The 20,922-nt window shown below is 41.9% G+C and overlaps 2 protein-coding genes across 4 annotated transcripts in view; one reads left to right on the top strand and one right to left on the bottom strand.

The window, feature by feature from the left end:
- The window catches only part of CORO2A (coronin 2A), a 60,668-nt gene extending 46,983 nt beyond the window's left edge, over nucleotides 1–13,685 (top strand). For all 3 annotated transcript variants that reach the window (XM_087716347.1, XM_087716348.1, XM_014071209.2), the window contains exons 6-12: nucleotides 178–294; nucleotides 3,636–3,740; nucleotides 5,932–6,028; nucleotides 6,980–7,092; nucleotides 7,204–7,294; nucleotides 8,303–8,562; nucleotides 9,729–13,685. In XM_087716347.1, coding sequence (XP_087572473.1) covers nucleotides 178–294; nucleotides 3,636–3,740; nucleotides 5,932–6,028; nucleotides 6,980–7,092; nucleotides 7,204–7,294; nucleotides 8,303–8,562; nucleotides 9,729–9,860 — 915 coding nt within the window. In that variant the 3' untranslated portion in view covers nucleotides 9,861–13,685. The remainder of the gene's footprint in view (nucleotides 1–177; nucleotides 295–3,635; nucleotides 3,741–5,931; nucleotides 6,029–6,979; nucleotides 7,093–7,203; nucleotides 7,295–8,302; nucleotides 8,563–9,728) is intronic.
- A 1,135-nt stretch (nucleotides 13,686–14,820) lies between these two features.
- The window catches only part of ANP32B (acidic nuclear phosphoprotein 32 family member B), a 30,069-nt gene continuing 23,967 nt past the window's right edge, over nucleotides 14,821–20,922 (bottom strand). The window contains exons 6-7 of the mRNA XM_014071210.2: nucleotides 19,282–19,354; nucleotides 14,821–15,424 (exon numbers count right to left, since the gene is read on the bottom strand). Coding sequence (XP_013926685.1) covers nucleotides 15,348–15,424; nucleotides 19,282–19,354 — 150 coding nt within the window. The 3' untranslated portion in view covers nucleotides 14,821–15,347. The remainder of the gene's footprint in view (nucleotides 15,425–19,281; nucleotides 19,355–20,922) is intronic.

Below are 20,922 nucleotides of genomic sequence, written 5' to 3'. Positions count from 1 at the left end.
TGCTAGTATTTCTTAAAATACATTGCTGTGTTAACTAAATATAACTATGCAAGGGAGATGATTGTGGAGAGATTTCAGAAGACTGAAGAATTAACCAAGGTAGGCAGATTTCCATGAAAAGAGAAATATTTGGAGTATTTGATTTCCGAAAATTTAATGTCCTATGCCTTCTTACAGGAAGCAAGCAGCAAATCTCACCGAGTGAATAAAGTTGTGTTTCTAGGAAACCTGAAAAAGCTGCTCACCACAGGGACATCCAGCTGGAATAATAGGCAGATTGCCTTGTGGGATCAGGTGAGTTTCCTGGTAAACCACCATAAGATCACTTCACTGATGTAGAGAGTAAGGAAGATGATTTTAATGGAGGTATACAAGCTTCATTGCCACGGTGGCAAGGAGTAAAATGTGTTTTAATTTCAGAATGTCCAGAGAACATTCTGAGGCAGCCCAAAAGTCACGTTCCTAACTCACTAAAGTATAAGGGGAAGAGGTACAACTCAGTTATATTTGCAAGATTCTGTTATAACAGCCAATCTCAATAAGAGTAGTTTTATTCTACTTGGGAAACTGATTTCCTGGTCTGGAGGTGGGGCTGACAACCAAAGGCTGTTTCAGTCATTCTTTTAGCTTTTCAGATGTGATGTGGTAGCAAAGTATAAGTATAATCTTTATTGTCAGTGTACTTAAATACAACCAAAGTTTTGGAAGGATAAGGAGGATTTGCTTGTGTCAATCTCATCTACACTCTAAATGGGTGTGACGCTGGGACAAACATGCCCCTTCCTTTAGATGTATTTCTTATGGAGGCTTCTCTCAGCCTGGTTTTATATCAGAGGGAATTTAGGCTTATGAAGAAGCATTCAAACTGTATCCCAGTGTCCAAAGCAGTGGTGCAATTCAGCCGGTTCTACCCAGTTTGGGCGAACCAGTAGTGGTGGCAGTGGGAGGCTCCGCCCACCTGCCCGGACGTTAGCATGTCCTATTTTTGATACTCTGCACATGTGTGGAAGGTCCACTCAAATTTGCAAACTGATAGAGAAGGTAAGTTGATTTCCCCCCGGTCCAAAGTGGTTCAGGCTAGAAAAAGCTTGACCATTCAGTTGGGCTGATTGCCTAATCAATCAATTTTTATTATGATCACAGACCAGCATTACAAATAAAAGCATTAAAAACAATAATAATAAAAAGTAAAAATGAAAAACAGAGAAAAGAATACCTTATGATTTGTGTAGATTATCAGTGGGCAATTAGAATCATCCTAATTTTGCATGCAGTATAACAAAATTTGTCCATATTCAAAGAAACTACAGATACTCCTCGACTTGCCACCACAATTAAGCCCAAAATTTCTGTTGGGAAGGGAGACATTTGTTAAGTGAATTTTGCCCCAGTTGTTAAGTGAATCACTACAGTTGATAAGTTAGTAACCTGGCTGTTAAGTGTACCTGGCTTCTCTATTGACTTTGCTTGTCAGAAGGTCACAAAAGGTGATTATGTCACCCTGGGACACTGCAACCGTCATAAGTATGAGTCAGTTGTCAAGCATCTGAATTTTGTTCACATGAGCATGGGGATGCTGCAAACATAACTCTGAAAAACAGTCACAAGTCACTTTTTTCAGTGCCGTTGTAACTTTGAACGGTCACTAAACAAATTGTTGCAAGTTGCGGATTTCCTGTACTTCATGTGGATCTGATAACGCGGTTTGTATAGTTGTACACAAAAGAGATCAGCATTTTCTGGGTATTTTATTAGGTGAGATGTTTTCAAGTGAGTCCTTATAGAAGCTATAGCATAGCAACTACATGAGCTGTAGTTTCAGTACCTCCTTGTCCACAGGGTTATGATCTCAGCTCATGTGGTATTTTTTGTATCAGTCCCACAAAACTGCTGTGGGAAGCGCATTGCAGTGTGCTAAGGTTAATGCCCTTCAGGTTTTGGGAACACTTATATAATACTGTACTGTAAGTTTTCCTGCTTTGAAAGGAGGCGCTGATTGCCTAAACTGGTCCTTAGTTCTTGTGTTTGCTTTACCGTGGTCAGAATTTGGGTTAGACTGGAAAATTGTTGCAGTTCAAATTAAAATAGAGATCTCAAGAGCTCTGTTTTGAAAATGATCTGTAGCCCATGCTGGAGAGATCTAGAACAGCATTCTGAATCTTTTAGTTTAATGATCCATGCTTTCTCCTCTTATATCACAGCCTCTGAAGCAGCTGGTTCCATTGCTAGCTCACTTTTATACCCAGAATGCCTGGGACACAATGGGGCCTTAATAGACTAATATTAAACATTTCCACATAATTGTCTGTAGGAGGTGAAAATGTGACATCCTTCTCATAAAGAACACATGCCCTAATAAATTTCCAAATAAACATGGGTCAGTCCAACAGTATGGTTTGCACTTAATTGATTTCTGTGCTCTGTGTCTGCTTGAATTTGAAATCTCTTACTGCAAATGCATATTGATCAGAACACTGTCGGTAATTGCAGATGACTCCTGGAACATTTCCAAAATAGTGAATTGCTCTGGGATTGTCTTTCAGATGTTCAATTCAATGCTCTTATTCCCCCCGCCCGCCCCAGATTCAGCAGTCAGCTCTTGGGTAAGAGAATCACAGATTCCCTTACATATTTCCAGCAGACGCTGGAAATACACAGCACTATTAGTTCACCCCTATAACACCACCAAGATCAGCCAGAAGTTCATAGTCCTTAATTTAGTCCCTTAAAGAGAGATGAAGGAAAGTGAAGATTCTGCTTGACATATATAACATATTCTTCGGAGCATAAGATGCACCAAGATTTTGAAGAGGCAATTAAAAAAAAAAGATTTTGCATTCTGAAGACCTCCCCAAAACCGCCCCTTTTTTTGTGAAAACGGGCCCAGTTTTTGTCAAAAAAAGGGCATGCATAGCCTTTAGGAGGCTTATAGAACGCTCCTGCGGGATGGGGGGGCAAAAGCGAGCAAAAAAACCGGCCCATTTCTGGCTCATTTCTGCCCTCACCAGCCCCCAGGAGCACTCTGGAAGCCTCCTAAAGGCTATGCACGGCCATTTTGGTGAAGGGCGGGGTTTTGGGAAGCCAAAAATGCTGTATTCAGTGTATAAGACGCACCCAGATTTTCACTCTCTTTTTTGAGGGAAAAAGGTGAGTCTTATACTCCGAAAAATATGGTAATCATAGAGTAAAAGGCCCTTCATTTTTAAAGTGCCAGGAGAAAGAATGCCTCAAGATTTCACCTTTACACACCCCTGTCTTATTTATGTCCTAGTGTTGCAGTTATATATCTCCCCCCCCCCAGTTCAGCTAGGCTGAGTTCTCTTTGTGATGGGAAAGTCTGCTTTGCATTATTTCTGGTAGAGAGGACTGCTAGGACTTCAGCACAGAAAACCTACAGCACCATTTCTTGCACCTGTATGTAAAAACTGTTTAATTTTTTTGGAGTTCCGACCTGCAGCCTGAAGGGTTTTTGAAAGCATTAATTCAAACATATCATGGCAGTGAGAATAGGGTCCATTGGACATTATTGTGGGGGTGGGGGGGTGGGGATGCTCATTATTTGTGTTCTCTGATTTTTCTGGATACAGTGAAAACCTTATAGCAATAATTTCTTTTTCCATGATCTGTATATACAGGATGATCTTTCTGTGCCTTTACATGAGGAAGATGTGGATGGGTCGTCAGGCCTCTTGTTTCCTTTCTATGATACAGACACACATATGTTGTATGTCTTAAGCAAGGTGAGTTCTTAGCTATAGACCAAGTTGAAATAATTGGCTGTGACAATATGTTGTGTAGTTCAAAGCAAAACAGTTGGTGCTATAATTTGTAATTTATACAGAACAGTATTTCTCAACCTTGGCAACTTTAAACTGTGTGGACTTTAACTCCCAGAATTCCCAATGATGTCTTGCCTGCCAGCTCTCTTCCAACAATACTCTTGTTTTCTAAGTCCTTCTGGCTGAAGATAGGAGATGCTACTCAGATGTGCTGTTTGTCCAATATTGCAATTGTTCTGGTTCCCTTCCCCCTCCCTTTTTTACTGGCAGAATTTAGGATGTTGATGTGTTTTGCTGTGTTTTGCTTATACATCAGATCCAAGATATATAAGAAACTTAAAATGGTGCCAGTCTCCAAGACTGATTGCACTCATTATAACTCTCAAGAAAGTTGAGTTTAGTTATATTTGTTACATGATTTTTACTGATCTAGAATATGGCCTTGGCATATGCCCTGTTTCCCACCTAATGTGGCTAGGTTCCTTAGGTGAGTAGGCAGAGAGTCATTGTGATGTAAATGTTTCAACTCTGAAATCTTTTATCTAGTGGGTCCTTTAAGTGTGGCCTCCCTGGTGAATATGTGAGGTAGTTAAGATTTAAGAATAACAGAATAACAGAGTTGGAAGGGACCTTGGAGGTCTTCTAGTCCAACCCTCTGCTCAAGCAGGAGACCCTCTACCATTGCAGACAAGTGGCTGTCCAGTCTCTTCTTAAAAGCACCCACAACTTTTGAAGACAAGCCGTTCCACTGGTTAATTGTTCTCACTGTTAAGATATTTCTCCTAGATTCTTCTTCTAAATTGCTTCTCTCCTTGTTCAGTTTCCATCCATTATTTCTTGTCTTGCCTAACAAGCCTATCCTGATTAGGTATAAATGAAACCTCCCTGGAGGACATATAAGGGAATCTTTTTTTAAAAAAAAGATGGCGACAGTGGCCGCATGTATTTGTAGATGGTGCTCCGAAGTGTTTGCAGAGAGGGTTTGGAAAATTTGGAATGTAGAAATTGGTATGTGAAAGTGGAGGAGTGTGTAGAGAGAAAGGAAATTTGAGGAAGATAAGCTTGATAAGCTAATTGAGAGGCTGGAACTTGTTGAAAAAATGGAGAGGTGAAGAAACAGAAAGGCCAAGAGCTTCAAAAGTTGGAAGGTGAGAGGGAGCAGAGGAAGTGGATGATTTATGATTGTGTGGCTTCCCCCTGGATTCTCCCTGTGGATTCCCCTGGCTAAAGCTAAACCCTGGTCAGAGAACCCAGGAGTCAGCAGCTGCAGCTCTGAATGATGCCGTAGGTCATCCGATGGAGGCAGAGCTGACAGTAGAGACAAGCTTCACTGGCCTTTGTTGGCAGCTGGGCCTACTTGTATGGTTAATATCGCTGTGGAGAGTGGCAGGCTGGCATTGGAACTTCCTGAGGTTATCTGGCGAGTGGGAGCTTGGAACTGTGAACTTCATGAGACATTGTAGAGACACAGCTGCTAAATTTCCAGTGCAGCACAACAGGCCTTCTAGCTACTTTTCTGGCTACTTTCTGCAATCTTGCTTCTGCAATCCTCTGAATGGTCTGTAGTTGGGCCTGAGAAGGCTGGGGAATCCTGGGGCTGGAAGGGAAAGTTGAGGGAGATGCGAGCGTGTTGATCCCTTCCCCCCCCCACCCCCACGTGAGAGCTGGGGGGGGGGGAAGAGTGGCTCCCTGCTTGGTAGGTGAGAGCGACTGGTCACGGTGCCATTTGCGCATTGAGAGGGTGTATTCTGAGTGTGTTGGGAGATAAGGGGGTGCTGGATGTGACCCCTCTGTGGCAATGAGGAAGGGGTGGTGTGAGTTTGAGGGTGCTGAGAGCAAGTGCTATAGTGCCTGTAAGGCTCACCTTGCTCCCAACAGTTTGTCAGTGGGAGGAGGTTTCCCCCCTTTTAAGGAAGAGTGTTAGGGATGTGGGATAGAATGGTTCTTAGGGAAGGAAGAGGAGGGCGACCTATTTCAATGGTGTCGGTAACAGGAGATACAGGACACAGGGGGGATGGCACCTCGGTGTTTAGTACCTGCCTCCCCCCCCCCCCCCGCTTAAGCTGCTCCCCTGGAAAGAATTAAATATTTCACTTAATAGGGAGAGGAAGTGAGTATACATTGAATTTGTATCTCTTACAATTATCTTTAGGGAGATGGGAACATCAGGTACTATGAGATAAATGTGGAGAAACCATACCTATATTACCTGACTGAATATCGTTCCCCTTTGCCTCAGAAAGGAATTGGTAAGTTTGCAGCAGTTTCATTGCAGTTTGTATGCTGGGGAACTTGAACAGGGTGCCTGTGAACCACTGATGCATTGAGGGAGGGGGCAGCTGGTCGCAGGCAGATAATAAGCATCAGCCTGTTTTCTCTTGCTTCACTTTTGTCATGGCTGCACAGCAATGGCTCATGACATTCATTTTCTGTGCCTTTATCTCTCAGAATATTGATTAAACCAGCCTTCCCCAACCTGGTATTCTCCTGATATGTTGACTTATGGGTTCAGGTTATCCTCACCATTGACACTGGCTGCGTTGGCAGGAGGTGATGGAAAATGTAGACGAGCATATCTGGAGGGACCAGATAGTGGAAGGTTGAATGAAACCTTTGCCAGCAGGGCAAGAGAATTTTGAGAATTGTTTTTTTCACCCGCTTCCAACTCTTCTAAGGAGTTTTCATCTAGTCTATTTGAAAGCACAAGAGCAAGAAAGTCCTGGAAGATTGATGGTGCATATCTGCCAGTCCATGGATAGAAGGAGAGTGGATGGTCCCAAGCCTACAGCTGTAGAAGTTCTTACAATTATATGGGTGCATCAATCTTCCACATGCTCTGCCTTCTTAGATCATGAAACTGAAAGAGGAATGAATTGAAATGGCTGGAACTATAAGAGACAGAGAGGTTTTCAAATTGTTACCTAGCAACTCTAGACAAGATCAGAAAAGGAAGAATCTTTTTAGTTACATTTTTAAAAAAATTAAATTACAAATGGAAGTAATTTGTTCTCTTTTAAAAAAAATTGGCTAGGCCCAGGGTGTGATGCTGGTCAGGGGAAAGATTTCAGCTTTCTCTGTTTCCTTCCTGCATGGCTATCCTATTCTGCAGAGGTGAAGAGCAGCAGTTGGATTTCCCAAACCCATGTTTTGGCGGAATGTCATATGAGCTGATCATAACTTTTTTCCCCTTTTGCTGTCAGGTGTGATGCCCAAGAGGGGCCTCGATGTCTGTGCCTGCGAGATCTTCCGGTTTTATAAACTGATTCCAGTCAAAAGCCTGATTGAACCCATTTCTATGATTGTACCCCGACGGGTGAGTGGATATCTCTTCTTTGGCAATATACCATGAAGGGCCTTCATTTTGAGGATACTGTAGTTCCCCAGATAAGGAAATGGAACTCTACTCTCATGTTTTCCTTTGTAGTCTGAATCGTACCAGGAAGACATCTATCCAATGACAGCTGGGGTACAGCCATCATTGACAGCACGAGACTGGCTGAATGGCACTAATAAAGGTTTGTGATACAATTGCTTAAACTGTCAGAAACAAAAAAAAAAAAGCTCATTTATCTATCTGCATCACGTTACATTAAAGGCAGATGTACGGTAAGGCTGAAGGCCCAGAATTATTCACAATAACAATATTATAATCTGGATCGCTGTGTTTAGAATGCTCAAAATAAATTGACAATGTTCTTCAGCAATTAAAGCAATAACATAGAAGTTGTTTCCCTATATCTCTATTATAAGGTATTACGGCTAATGTTTTATGGTAGCTGTTTGCTGGAGAGCTGTGCATCTGAAGGACCCACACAATTTATTCAGCCATAAGAAATTGTAAATGTCATGAGCCCCAAAACAATAATGAATGAAGTTCAACTGTGAGAAGCATCCAAAGTTTTCACTGCTTCTTTTCCGCTCTTGGGAATTGTATGCCAATTACCAGCTAATCTGTGGTATGGTGGGAAGAGTACAGTACTTTGATCCATGATTTCAAGGAACTAGTCTGAACCTAGGTTGTTTTGAACATAAAATGAGTTCCAAATATCTTGGAAGAAGAGCTAGGCTCAATACTTGTGTAATAGGTATGGAGTACAATTCTTCCTTCAGATCTTTTGGCAATGGCTCACCCCCTCCTCTTGAATTATTGTGGCATCTGCTATCCTGGTATTGTTATATAATGGAAAGGTATCAACTTCAGTCAATTAGATTGTGGGTTAGGCCTATAGCTGTATTTCACTTGGCCTTGCTCTATACCAAAACCCAAATAATGCAATATTCCTAAATTTGAATTAATTGATGTCGATTGAGGGAATCAACTTGCTTTGAATCAAAATTGTAATGCTTTTGTGCTGCGTACATTGTCCTAGCACACAAACTAAGCTAAATGCCCTTCTTGTAATGAATGAAATTTTCTTTTTTTTTCTTGCATTTAGTGGCTTTAGGTTCTCAGGGTCACTCAGTACTAGTTGTTATTGTTCCTTTTTGCTTGGGACAAAATTATTCTTTTCTGTGGCCTACAGGTCCTGTCTTGATGTCTTTGAGGCCAGGTTCTGTGATCTTGAGTTCTTTACCACCATTTCTTGAAAAGGAGATTGCCATGGAAGCAACTAAGCCTGCCCCGCGCCGGGACAGAGTGACTGATATCACCGAAAAGTTGAATGAGATCCAAGAGAAATGGGGGACCAGGAAAATAGAGGAAAGACAAGAGCAAAACAGACGAATGAAGTTATCTAATGGTGTTGATACCTATGAATGTCCTCCACCTAAAACAGAAAATGAGGTATAGTGGTGTGACCGAGAAAAAATTATGTTAGTGAGCAAATGGGATAAAATAGAAAAAAATAGCTACTTTCTCAGGAAGTACAAGCAAGATAGGAAATAAATCCCTCACTGGATTTAATATTGACATAGAATTATTTCTTAGAAGCATCTCTCTTTGTGCTCCATTCACTTATTCTGTTATTGCTGTGACCTCTCACTTGAATAGAGGTCTGGAGAAAACATATTTCTACTCTGTTCTTCCTCTCACTTAAATTCAAATATCTGATATTAGATGAGGAATGAATGGGAAGTATAAAGGATATTCTGCTGCAAGAGTAGCTGATGGGTAAACTGGATCTTAAATCCACAGTTTTTCATGTTGGAATATTAGTGGAGTAATTGATATATTTATTATACCGTATTTTTGGGAATATAAAGTGCCCCTAAAAAATAGGGTAAAAATCTGGGTGCTTCTTATACACTGAATACAGCATTTTTGGCCTCCAAAAACCCCAGCGCGTGCATCTTGTTTTTCACAAAAATGGACACCCAGAGGGTTTGAGAGGCCTGTAAAGTTCTCCTGGGGACTGGAGAGGGCAAAAACAAGTGAAAAATGGACCCACTTTTCATAAAATGGGGGTGTTTTCATCCTCCCAAGCCCCCAGGAGTACTCTACAGGCCTCTCAAACCCTCTGCCCATCCCATCTTTGCAAAAAACAGACCTGTTTTTCACCTCCCAAACCCATGTGTCACATTTTTGCCCTCCCTAGCCCCCAGGAGCACTTTGCAGGCCTCCCAAATGCTCTATATGCCCCGTTTTTCACAAATTTCGCAATTTACCTCTTCAAAATCTTGGTGCTTCTTACACTCAGATATGTCTTATAGTCGAGAAATACAGCAATTTCCAATATTATTTAGCATGATCTGCATATATTTATGCAGTTTAAGCACTCTCTTGTATAAGCATCTCATTTTTATATTGGGATAGTTTATATGTGTGTCTAAATCAGATCATACCTTTATTGTCAATGCACAACATGTGTACAATGATAGTGAAACTAAATTTAGTTTTAATCTAAATTTCCATCAGTGTCATTTTCTCTTTCTTGACTGTAGTTTCATGTAGACATCAGATGATTTTAATGTATGATTGCACAAATGACATATGAAATCTTTACTTTCCAGCTGCTACAGATGTTTTATCGACAGCAAGAAGAAATTCGGCGGCTCCGTGAAGTGCTGATCCAGCGGGATATTCAGATCAAACAGTTACAGCTGGAAATCAAAAACCTGCATGTGGATTCTCGCCGATTCTGACAGGCTATCCTTTGGAGTCAGAACAAATGTTGCCAGAAATCACTATATTTTGGAGATTATAGATTAGAAGGAGAATTTCAGATTTATTGGCAAATTATTGTCTACCTTGAGTGCCCATATCCTGCAAGCTGGAATTTACTGGAAGTTACTGGGAGGTTTTGTGGTGCTCTATTTATCGGACTCATTCTTTGTAAGAAAGTCCATGTTTCAAAGTAGTCCCATAATAACTCAGTTGGAGATGTTTCAAAGTGGAAGGCAGACCTGCCTGAGTACGAACCTCCTTTCAGGTCCCCAGTAGACAACTGAACTTTGAAATATGGTTGCTTGGACTTTCAGGCTTTTTAGCATTCAACTCTTTCACATGGTGATGAACCAAATAGAAGTTGTTCTGGACTCTTTTTGTTCTGCATTCTTGGATGGATCAGAATGATTTTGCACTGAATTAGTTTTGTTTCTTATAACCAAGGAGAGTTTATGTGGGAATCGAAACCATCACCTTCTCTTAGTTTCTCATCTTCTTCTAAAATTGTATTTATGCCTAAGAGGTAAGGACCAAAGAAATAGGTGACATTAATTTAAAAAGGAAGTCAGAAATAGATGCTTCTGAGAGTCAAGCTTTGGAAATGAATGCTCTTTATTTGAGATGGAGAAAATAAGACCACTGCTGCTGAAGTGGTCTTATCAGAGCTAGAGTGGAAGCCTTCTGTAACCCTGTAGTCAATGTGTCTTCCATCTCTACCCATAATCTCTGAGGATCACTTCATGCCTTAAATCAACTAGGAGTTTAATTACTAATGCTCTTAAGATGGCTTTCTTCCAATTGTCTGAAGCTGAATTTTCTACTCACAGATTCTTTCCTCCTTTATTACTCTGAATGTTGTATCAGATCTTATAGGCATATTAGTTCAATGTACAGAAGTGTGAAGAAACTTTTACTTAATTCTGATAATCCTCTAACATCCTGTTTATCACAAACAAAATTCCCACAACTGTCAAATTGCAATACTTTTTTTCACTTTTCACTTTCTGTTTTGATGCCTATGACTAATATTTCAACTGATGTTTCATATTTGTTTCCTTGCTGATTTCTATAATAGACTATGCAAAGCACTGCCACCAACAATTGTTTGAGAGCAGGATCAACTACTCCAAAGATTATGAGGTCCAAGATGGAAAGGGGGGGGGGTAGATGCCTTTTGTAACATAAGTTTCTCCTTAATCATGAATGCTGAAAATGTTCATGTACAAAATGGTTGGAAAATTTGAAAGGAAAAAAAAACATACCTAAAGTTTCACCAGTCATAATAAAATTGTAAAATACAACTACTTTTATAGTTTGGGTTAAGATATTTGTGCAGGATTTCAGAAAATTCCCAAAAATAGAAATTGATAAGTGAGAATAACAGAAGACTGAGCTGTAATCAAACTGAAGAATCTTGTATAAACATTTAATACAGAAATACCCATTCACATCCCCTCTGTACTGCTTCTGTGTTTTATGACTTAACATTTTTTCTCTCTTACAGTACTCTTTTACCCTCTTTTTCTTTCAAGACCGAAGTTAAAACATTTCTTTTAATCCATCATTAAATTGTAACATTTCCTAGTTCAGAGGTCCCCAACTGAAACCGGGCCACACAAACGAAGCCCCATCCCCGTCCGTGGGATGCAGACAGCACATGAAACCATACTCCCTCTTGCCCACAGAAAACTCTCTCCACACAACTGCTCCCTGGTGCCCAAAAGGTTGAGGGCTGCTGACCTAGTGGATTGATAAAATTGCCCAAGCATGTCCCAAAGGTGCTTTTTCAAGAGGCAAGTAGACTTTCTGATTTTTCTTTGAACACGTTTTGCTTCTCACCCAAGAAGCTTCTTCAGCTCTGAAAACATGCCCAAGCATGTCTTTTTCTTTTCCATATTTCTTTTCTGTATTATTCCCCTTCACTTCCCCACTGTTTTTTGAGCAGGAACCCATCTCATAGCCAATATGTACATACAAGAAGCCCTCAACTTACAACTTCATTTGGTGGCCATTGAAAGTTATAAACACCACTGAAAACATTGACTTATGACCATTTTTCACAAGACCGTTGCAGCATCCCCATGGTCATGTGATCAAAATTTGGGTGCTTGGCAACTGGTATGCATTTAGGATGCTTGCAATGTCCCAGTGTCATGTGGTCACCTTTTGCGACCTTCTGACAAGCAAAGTCAATGGGGAAGCAATTTAACAACCTTCTTACTAACTTAACAGCTGCACTGATTCACTTAATGACTGTGACAAGATCATAAGAAATTTTGGGCTGTATTGTGGTTATAAGCAAAAGAATACCTGCATAGCGGAAGCTGCATTTCTTTTCTGGATTGTACTATTCAGTTCTCACGTGACTGGATGGGGTGACTCTCAATTCAATTCAACTCTGCAAAAATGACTTTCCTATATACAAACACCTATGTTCTGGCTCATCTTTTTCTTTGTCCAACTTAACAAACTGTCATTTAATGGATTTTGGATGCAACAGACCAACTTTGTGTTTTGGATGCAACAGACCAAATTTATGTCAGTTTGGATTTAATAAACATCCTAGTCACGATTTTGGTTTAAAGTTAAGATGTACTAGGAAGAAAATTTAGAGCTGTAGATCCCTGAGATTTCAGATGCAATAACCCAATATTACAGTTGGCATTGCTTAAATATTCTTTTAAAGAAGTATTCACAATGGTACAAAAGACATAATGGAACTTCTATATTTACACCAAGCTTTATGCATATAAAATGAATTGGTCTTTGTAATAATCCCAGTATATAATATTAAGTGCTCATGGGATTTTAATTAGTACCCTTTAAAACAACTGGTATGTTACAGTTATGATCAAGACATTAAAACATTTCCAATTATTTAGGAGATTAGCCAGATGAATTATAACTTGTCTTGAAGTTAAAACTTGGAGCATAATTGCAGAATCAGAGAGATGATCTTGGGGAAAAAGAGGCAAGAGTGATACAACATGGAGAAGTAAAACACAATCAGAATTGCAAGATTCTACTTCTATAGGCTAATCACAAAGAGTATAGCTGCAACCTTCCTGTTAGGTCAGTTTCCTGATTTGTGCTACCTTGTAGGGCTGACAGTAATAGAATTACTATTTTCTGTAACTAATCTCGAATATATGGTAAGATATACCCCCCCTTTGTATTTTTGGGAAACAGCTGAATGTAGATTAAACAACTAATTGGTACAAGTCCATCTTGTTTATTAATACATTATGAGCTTATAGATGTTTGGGAAACTACAACACAACATTTTGTGGCAAAAGTAGAAGTGCTGCCAGTTAAGGAAACAAAAGAGTAAAATATATTCTTGGATTAAGGAGGATGATCGCTTGCAATTTGGAAATTTGTCTCTCTTATCTTGTTTACAGGCAAATAAATTATTTAAAGTATTTGTCAGCTTAAGATAAAGGGAGAGGGTTTAAAATGCATTTCTAAAGTGTGCTTTTTGATTTTTTTTGCATATTTTATGTATTGCTTTGATCAATGTTAGCCATTTATTACAGGGGTTGAAAAATCCCAAATCTACTTGAAAAATGTATATATACTGCTTTTTGTTCTGTTTACCAAACTTGTATAAAACAAATTAGCACTTGAAAGTTATTTTTAAAAATTACTCTTGTTTTTAAAAACACTTTTGAAATAGTACATGCAGACCAAAATTTCAGTCATGTATGCTTTCTGAGGCAGAGGGAAAGAAAAGAAAAATCTATATACAGTGATGACAAACTGATTATGCTTTATTAAATAGCGCCTAACTATATTTAAAGATATATGGATGGTGGTATTTTTTTTTCTATTACAGTGATTTAAAAGCAAGGAAACTGAAATGCCATTGGGGACATATCCCCATACGAAAGAATGACAAGGCTTGTACTTAATAAATACAAGGAATGGTCTTGGAAAAGCTAAGCATTTTTAATACTTATACCAACCATGTAACTACGGTAAATCCAGTTACTAGTCTACAAGAGCATTTTACTATTGTTTAATCACACATGCCATAAGTGATAACTCAACAGTTTTAATCCATGTATGTCTCTCTCTTTCCCTTAAAGCTGAAATTCAATCAAATGGCTTTTTAGTAAGGCTGGAATTAGAACTTTCTCTTACAACAAAACTGCTGATTGGCAGGATTGCAAAAATTATTTAAAGAAACTTTAGAAATACATCTGATACTTCATTTAAACAGATTCCAAAATTTACCTTTTGATCAGAGAAACATTACCAACCAAGTCCTTCTACTGGATGTATTATTTCTCTCAAATATTGAAACATGGACATTTAAGCCAGAATCCTTTACACATGGCAGCTAATTCCTCTGGGCACAATAACAGCTACTATTATCCTATAAGCATAGGATTATAATGTTAGTATGGCTTTGTAAAAAAAGCTTTTATGACCACTGCAAGCATAGTAATGGAGCTGGTCCTTATTGGAATATGCTGAAAGAAGGTGATCATTAATGGAAAGGGTATTCTGCTATTTGAAATACTTATGCAAATTAGCTAAAAATACATCATTGGCTACAAACAATAATATTTGAATAAGTAACACATCTAGATAAAAACCTCTGTGAACAGCTAAAATCTTCCAAGCCTGGTACTGGTCACTCACAACCCGGAAGCACGTTAACTTCAAAAGTCAAAATTTTCTAAATTTACTTATGTTGTGAATTGTACTAGTAATAAAGCAATCTGTGAAGCTGGGGAGAAAGATGAAGCAGGGCTTCTTGGATTATTTACTTGCATAGCAAAATAAATTACCTAACTTAAACAACCTTCATAGATCAAAGAATCTAGATTCTGTTTTATTTCACAAATGCAGAATATTCACAACCCTGTCTACTAAAGTTTAAGCAAAAAAAAGGCACATTTTCACATCTCTCTGAATGTAATAACTGCAAGATTATAGTTTATCAAATAACGTTTATTTAATTCAAGTTCTTAAAAATACTTTTTTCTGTTGTTGCATAAAACATCCTAATGTAAAAAATATCCAACGGCTTAGAAAAGGAAAAAGAAGGCAGGGAAAGCAAAGCATGAAGAGCAGTCCCCAAAACTTCAGGACTCTATTTACAAAGCCTTGTTGCACAGAGATTAAAAAGGGAAGTATAGTCAGTGGGTGGTGTGGAGTCCCTATAGCCAGGACTGACCCATCACTCTTGTTCTTGCTAGGGCAATGGGAAGAGATGAAGGCCTGGGAACTCTCAAGAGGGTGAAGGTGCTAGCCCAAGAAGGCTAGGTCTGTAACCACCTGGAGAAATCAGCTGCAGGGTACAATGGAATGTCACAGGAATAGCCGACTCTTTGGCTTTTTTGAGTGCTGCGCTTGGAGGGGGAGAACTACAGGTGCGTCACACGTGCTCCTCAAGACACAGATCATCCAAGGGGTACCCCAAGAAATACTGAACAGTCCTTTGGAGACACAGAAGACTAATCATCATCATCTTCTTCTCCTTCATCATCTGTTTCTCTTTTTCGCTTTTCACCTTTCTTATTCTCTTCTTCATCTGCAGAAAAAGAGAGATATTATTCAATACAATACAATACAATAGCAGAGTTGGAAGGGACCTTGGAGGTCTTCTAGTCCAACCTCCTGCCTAGGCAGGAAACCCTATACTGTTTCAGACAAATTCCATAAGGACTATTCCAAGAAAATACAGTACATTCAGTTGAAATATCCAACAAGCCTATTACAGTCTTCCTACCTCCCCGTCCTAGAATGACTGAGATAAATGGCCTGCCGGGGAGAGCGGAGGCTACGGGAGGGGAAATGGGGCCTGCGGGTATGGGAATGGGCCAGAACGTTACGGTCATAACGGGGAGAGGCAGGTACGACAGGAACTTCAGGGCTAGCCATTACCGGGGAAGGAGGGACCGCTACGTCACAGCGATCCCTCCTTCCGGCCCTGCTAGTTCCACTCCAGAGACAGATGGCGAGAGTGGTCAGGGCCCTGGTCTCAAGCTATTGTTGCTAAATGCCAGGTCTGTGGTTCACAAGGCTCCCCTCGTCCGGGACCTAATATTAGATGAGGGGGTAGACCTGGCATGTATTACTGAAACCTGGCTGGGCCCGGAGGGAGGAGTCCCCCTCACTGAAATGTGCCCAGAAGGATTTCAGGTGCTCCATCAGCCGCGACCCCAGGAAAGGGGTGGGGGAGTGGCTGTCATCATCCGAGGGTCATTAGTTTCTCGTAGGATCCCTGCTCCGGAGCTTGTCGGGTGTGAGTCCTTGTTGGTGAAGTTGGACCTTGCGGGTCAAGTGGGCTTGTTAATGTACCTTCCTCCCAACAGCATTGCAACAGCCCTCCCCTCGCTCTTCGAGTCAGTAGCTGAGCTGGCGGTTGAGTTCCCCAGGCTTATGGTGCTGGGGGATTTCAACCTGCCTTCGCTTGGTGAACACTCTGATGGGGCGCAGGAGTTCATGGCTTCCATGACAGCCATGGACTTGACCCAAGTAATTCGGGGTCCGACTCATTCAGCAGGTCACACACTTGACCTCATATTCCTCTCGGAGCAGTGGAGACGTGATCTAGATTTGAGGGGTATTAAGATCTTGCCCTTGTCATGGTCTGATCACTTCCTACTGAGGCTGGACTTTCGGAAACCAATCCCCCACTGTAGGGAGGAGGAACCGATTAGGTGGTTCCGCCCCAGGCGCCTGATGGACCCTATGGGATTTCAGACGGCGCTTGGAGAAATACCTGACGCTCTCATCCACAGTCCAGTGGGAGTCCTTAGTCGCTGCCTGGAATACAGCGCCGGCGGGGGCTCTAAACCGGATTGCGCCTTTGCGGCCTCTCCGAGGTGGCGGATCCAGGAGGGCCCCTTGGTTTACCGAGGAACTCCGGGAGATGAAGCGCCAAAAGAGACGCCTAGAGCGCCGCTGGAGGGCCAGTAACGCTGAGTCAGACCGAGCACTGATGAGAGCCTATATCAGAGCCTATCTCGTGGCAATACGGGCGGCGAAATGTGCACATTTTGCCGCTCTTATTGCATCCGCTGAATCGTGCCCAGCCGCCTTGTTTAGAATAACACGCTCCCTCTTGAAAGAGAAGGACGCGGAGGACCCTTTACAAGGTAGAGCTGAGGAATTTGTTCAGTTTCTAACGGATAAAGTCGCTCGGATTCGAACAGATCTGGACTCCAATTGCACAGTACCAGCCGAGGTACCGGGGGAAGGTCTTGAGCGGAGTTTATGGAGTGAGTTTCAACTTGTCGCTCCTGAGGAAGTGAACAAGGCCATGGGAGCGGTGAGTGCCTCCACCTGTATACTGGACCCATGCCCCTCCTGGCTGGTCTCGACCAGCAGGGAAGTGACACGCGGCTGGATCCAGACGATAGTTAACACCTCTCTCCGGGAGGGATCCTTTCCCCTCCTCCTAAAGGATGCGGTGGTGAGACCCCTCCTGAAGAAACCTTCTAGCCATTTTGAGTAACTATCGTCCAGCCTCCAACCTCCCCTTTGTAGGGAAGGTTGTTGAGAAAGTGGTGGCCTTTCAACTCCGGCGGTCCTTGGATGAAACCGATTATCTAGATTCTTTTCAGTCTGGATTCAGGTCTGGTTACAGCACGGAAATTACTTTGGTTGCGCTGATCGATGATCTCTGGCGAGCCAGGGATAGGGGTCACTCCTCTATCCTAGTGCTCCTTGACCTCTCAGCGGCCTTCAATACCATTGACCATGGTATTCTTCTGCGACGGTTGCGGGAGGTGGGAGTGGGAGGCACCGTTCTTCAGTGGTTCTCCTCCTACCTCTCGGACAGGTCGCAGTAGGTGTTGGTCGGAGGGCAGAGGTTGACCTCTAGGCCCCTCACTTATGGGGTGCCGCAGGGTTCGGTCCTGTTCCCCCTCCTATTTAACATCTACAAGAAGCCGTTGGGTGAGATCATACGGCGGCACGGGATTAAATACCATCAATACGCGGACGATACACAATTGTATCTGTCTGCCCCGTGCCAACTCAGTGAAGCGGTAGAAGTGATGTGCCAGTGCCTGGAGGCTGTCAGGGTCTGGATGGGAACGAACAAGCTTGCACTCAATCCCGACAAGACAGAGTGGCTGTTGATGCTCCCTCCCAAGGATGGTCCAGCTATTCCATCTCTCAGCCTGGGGGGTGAAATTATTCGCCCCTCAGAGAGGGCCCGCAATTTGGGAGTCCTCCTGGATCCACAGCTGACCTTAGAACATCATTTGTCGGCTGTGACCAGGGGGACCTTTGCCCAGGTTCGCCTGGTGCACCAATTGCGGCCCTACTTGGACCGGATAGTCACTCACGCCCTCGTCACCTCAAGACTGGACTAGTGTAACGCGCTCTACATGGGGCTGCCCTTGAAGAGTGTTCGAAGACTTCAGTTAGTCCAGAATGCAGCCGCATGAGCAATTGTGGGTGCACCTAGGTACACCCACGTAACACCTATCCTCCGCGAGCTGCACTGGCTTCCCATTGGGCTCTGAACACACTTCAAAGTGCTAGTCGTTACTTTTAAAGCCCTTCATGGCATCGGACCTGGTTACCCGAAAGACCGCCTCCTGCCAATTACCTCCCAAAGACTGATTAGATTGCACAGACTAGGCCTCCTCCAGATTCCATCTGCCAGCCAATGTCGGCTGGCGACACCCCAGGGGAGGTCCTTCTCTGTTGCAGCTCTGGCCCTCTGGAACGAGCTCCCTGTTGAGATCCGGACCCTCACTACCCTTCCGGCCTTCCGCAAAGCGACTAAGACCTGGCTGTTCCGGCAGGCCTGGGGCTGTTGAGTTGTCCAGCCCCACTTCAGGTTTGTGACTGTTGTGTAATTTTAAACTGTTGTTTATTTTTTTATATATCCCCCCTCCCTTATTGTAAGCCGCCCTGAGTCTCTTTTGAGAGTGGGCGGCATACAAAATTTAATAAATAAATAAAGGAAAAAGTTTTAGAAACTTCCTAAAATTGTTTAGTATCGACCATGCTGATTGGCTGTAGTAACCGTTTTAATTAAAAATACCGGAAAAGTTCTTTTTATCATCTACGTATAGAAAAGCAGCTAATCATACACATTGTTTTATACAGTTGCGCTAGGAATGACTGCTTCTGGAATCCAGCAGGGATGGTCACAATGACAATGGCAATCAGGTGACCCGGCTCACTACCACATTGCCATCGCAAAGCTGGGCAGCCAGATCACAATCATGATCACAGAGATATTACAACAGCCAGAATTTTCAGGACTCAGTGTAGGTCTATTTCCACCCCCCACCCCAACAAATCATCATTATCATCATCTTCCGAACTTGCACTGTTATTTCACTGGTACATTTACCCGTACTTTTATTTTACGTTCCTGAAAGTTTCTAAAATAAAAAGATTGGTATAAACATTTCCACTTACCTTCTTCCTTTTCATCGTCTTCGTCGTCGTCATCATCGTCTTCATCTTCACTGTCATGGGCAACCTTTTCTTCCTAAAAACAATAATAGGTTTGAATAGGTTTGCCTTAGAAAGTAAATACCTTTGCTCCTGTTATCATATCTGTTTCCCATTTTCTGCTCAGTGGGCAAAACATTTTAGACAAACACTGATGCTAATGTATTGTAATCCAGCCTTCAATTTTTTGTTACCATGTTAGTAGCAACTAATGAGAACATAAACAGAAGAGGGAAAAAAACCAAGGTCATTATTTCAGCTGCTCAACTATCAGAGTTCCTTATCAACATGAAGGGCGGGATTGGGGAGTGTTGGGTTGGTTTCAGTATCATTATGCTGATGATACCCTATTACAGGTAGTCCTTGACTTACAACAGTTCATTTAGTGACCATTCAAAGTTACAATGGTACTGAAAAAAGTGACATGATCATTTTTCACACTTATGACCATTGCAGCATCTTCAAAATCACGTGATCAAAATTTGGGTGCTTGGTAACTGACTCATATTTATGACAGTTGCAATGTCCTGTGGTCATGTGATCACTTCTATAATCTTCTGACAAGCAAAGTCAATGGGGAAGCAACAACTGTATTACTAATTTAACAGCTGCAGGAATTAACTTAATAACTATGTCAAGAAGTCATAAAATGAGGGGAAATTAACTGTCTCGCTTAGAAATGTTGGACTCAATTGTAATCATATGTCGAGGGCTACCTGTGTATCTTTTGACCCCAGACCAGCCATGTAAGGCTGCCAAAGTTCTGTCCCAGTGCCTGGAAGCTGTTTTGTATATGGAAGGGGAGGAACCATATCTGCCATGACTCAATCTTACCAAGATCGAGTGGCTGTAGTCGGTGTTTGAGCCAACCAGATCTGGAAATATTCCCTCTCTAATTTTGGATGGGGTAGTACTTCCCCTTGAAGTTGGCGCACAATCTGGGAGCCTTCCTGTGCTTGCAGCGCCTGCCTGAAGAGCAAGTGGCAGCTGTGATCATGAAGGTTTTACATAAATGCATCAGGGACACCAGTTGCTACTTTTCCTAGATCAGGGAGCCTTTCAGATAAGACACCTTGGGCCATGTTACCTTGCGTTTGACTCATGCAAGCAATATTTTACTAATGTAACACATTATGCCCTTGAAGACTACTAATAAGCTTGAACTGGTCCAGAATCCAGTGTGAGCAGTACAGGGCAAACATTGGGATGCCAATGTTAACACATCTGCTTTGTGAGCTGCATTGGTTGCCAGTTTGCTTCTGGTCACAATTCAAGGTACTGGCTCACTCTATATATTAAAAAAACCCTATAGAGCTCTACATGGCGTAGGCCTTATTACTTGAAGAACTACCTGTCTCCCATAGCATCTGCCTGGCTAATTTGATCCTGTAAGTCAGGATTCTCCAGATTCCACTGATCCACCTATCAGGACCTCAGAAGACTACCTTCTATAGCAGTGCTTATAACAAGGTTCCACTGACAATCCAGATGATCCCCACTCTACTGTTGTTTTAGAACAGGGGTGTCAAATTCGATTTCATTGAGGGCCACATCAGGGTTGTGTTTGACCCTGGCGGGGACGGGGAAAAAGACTGGCCAGCTTGA

The sequence above is a fragment of the Thamnophis sirtalis genome, unplaced genomic scaffold (genome assembly GCF_051295495.1).
Source record: "Thamnophis sirtalis isolate CommonGarterSnake01/CBP01778 unplaced genomic scaffold, rThaSir2_p1.2 scaffold_5, whole genome shotgun sequence".
Classification (NCBI taxonomy): Eukaryota; Metazoa; Chordata; class Lepidosauria; order Squamata; family Natricidae; genus Thamnophis; species Thamnophis sirtalis.
Note: the sequence above shows the minus strand (reverse complement) of the source record. Positions and strands in the feature narration are given on the sequence as shown.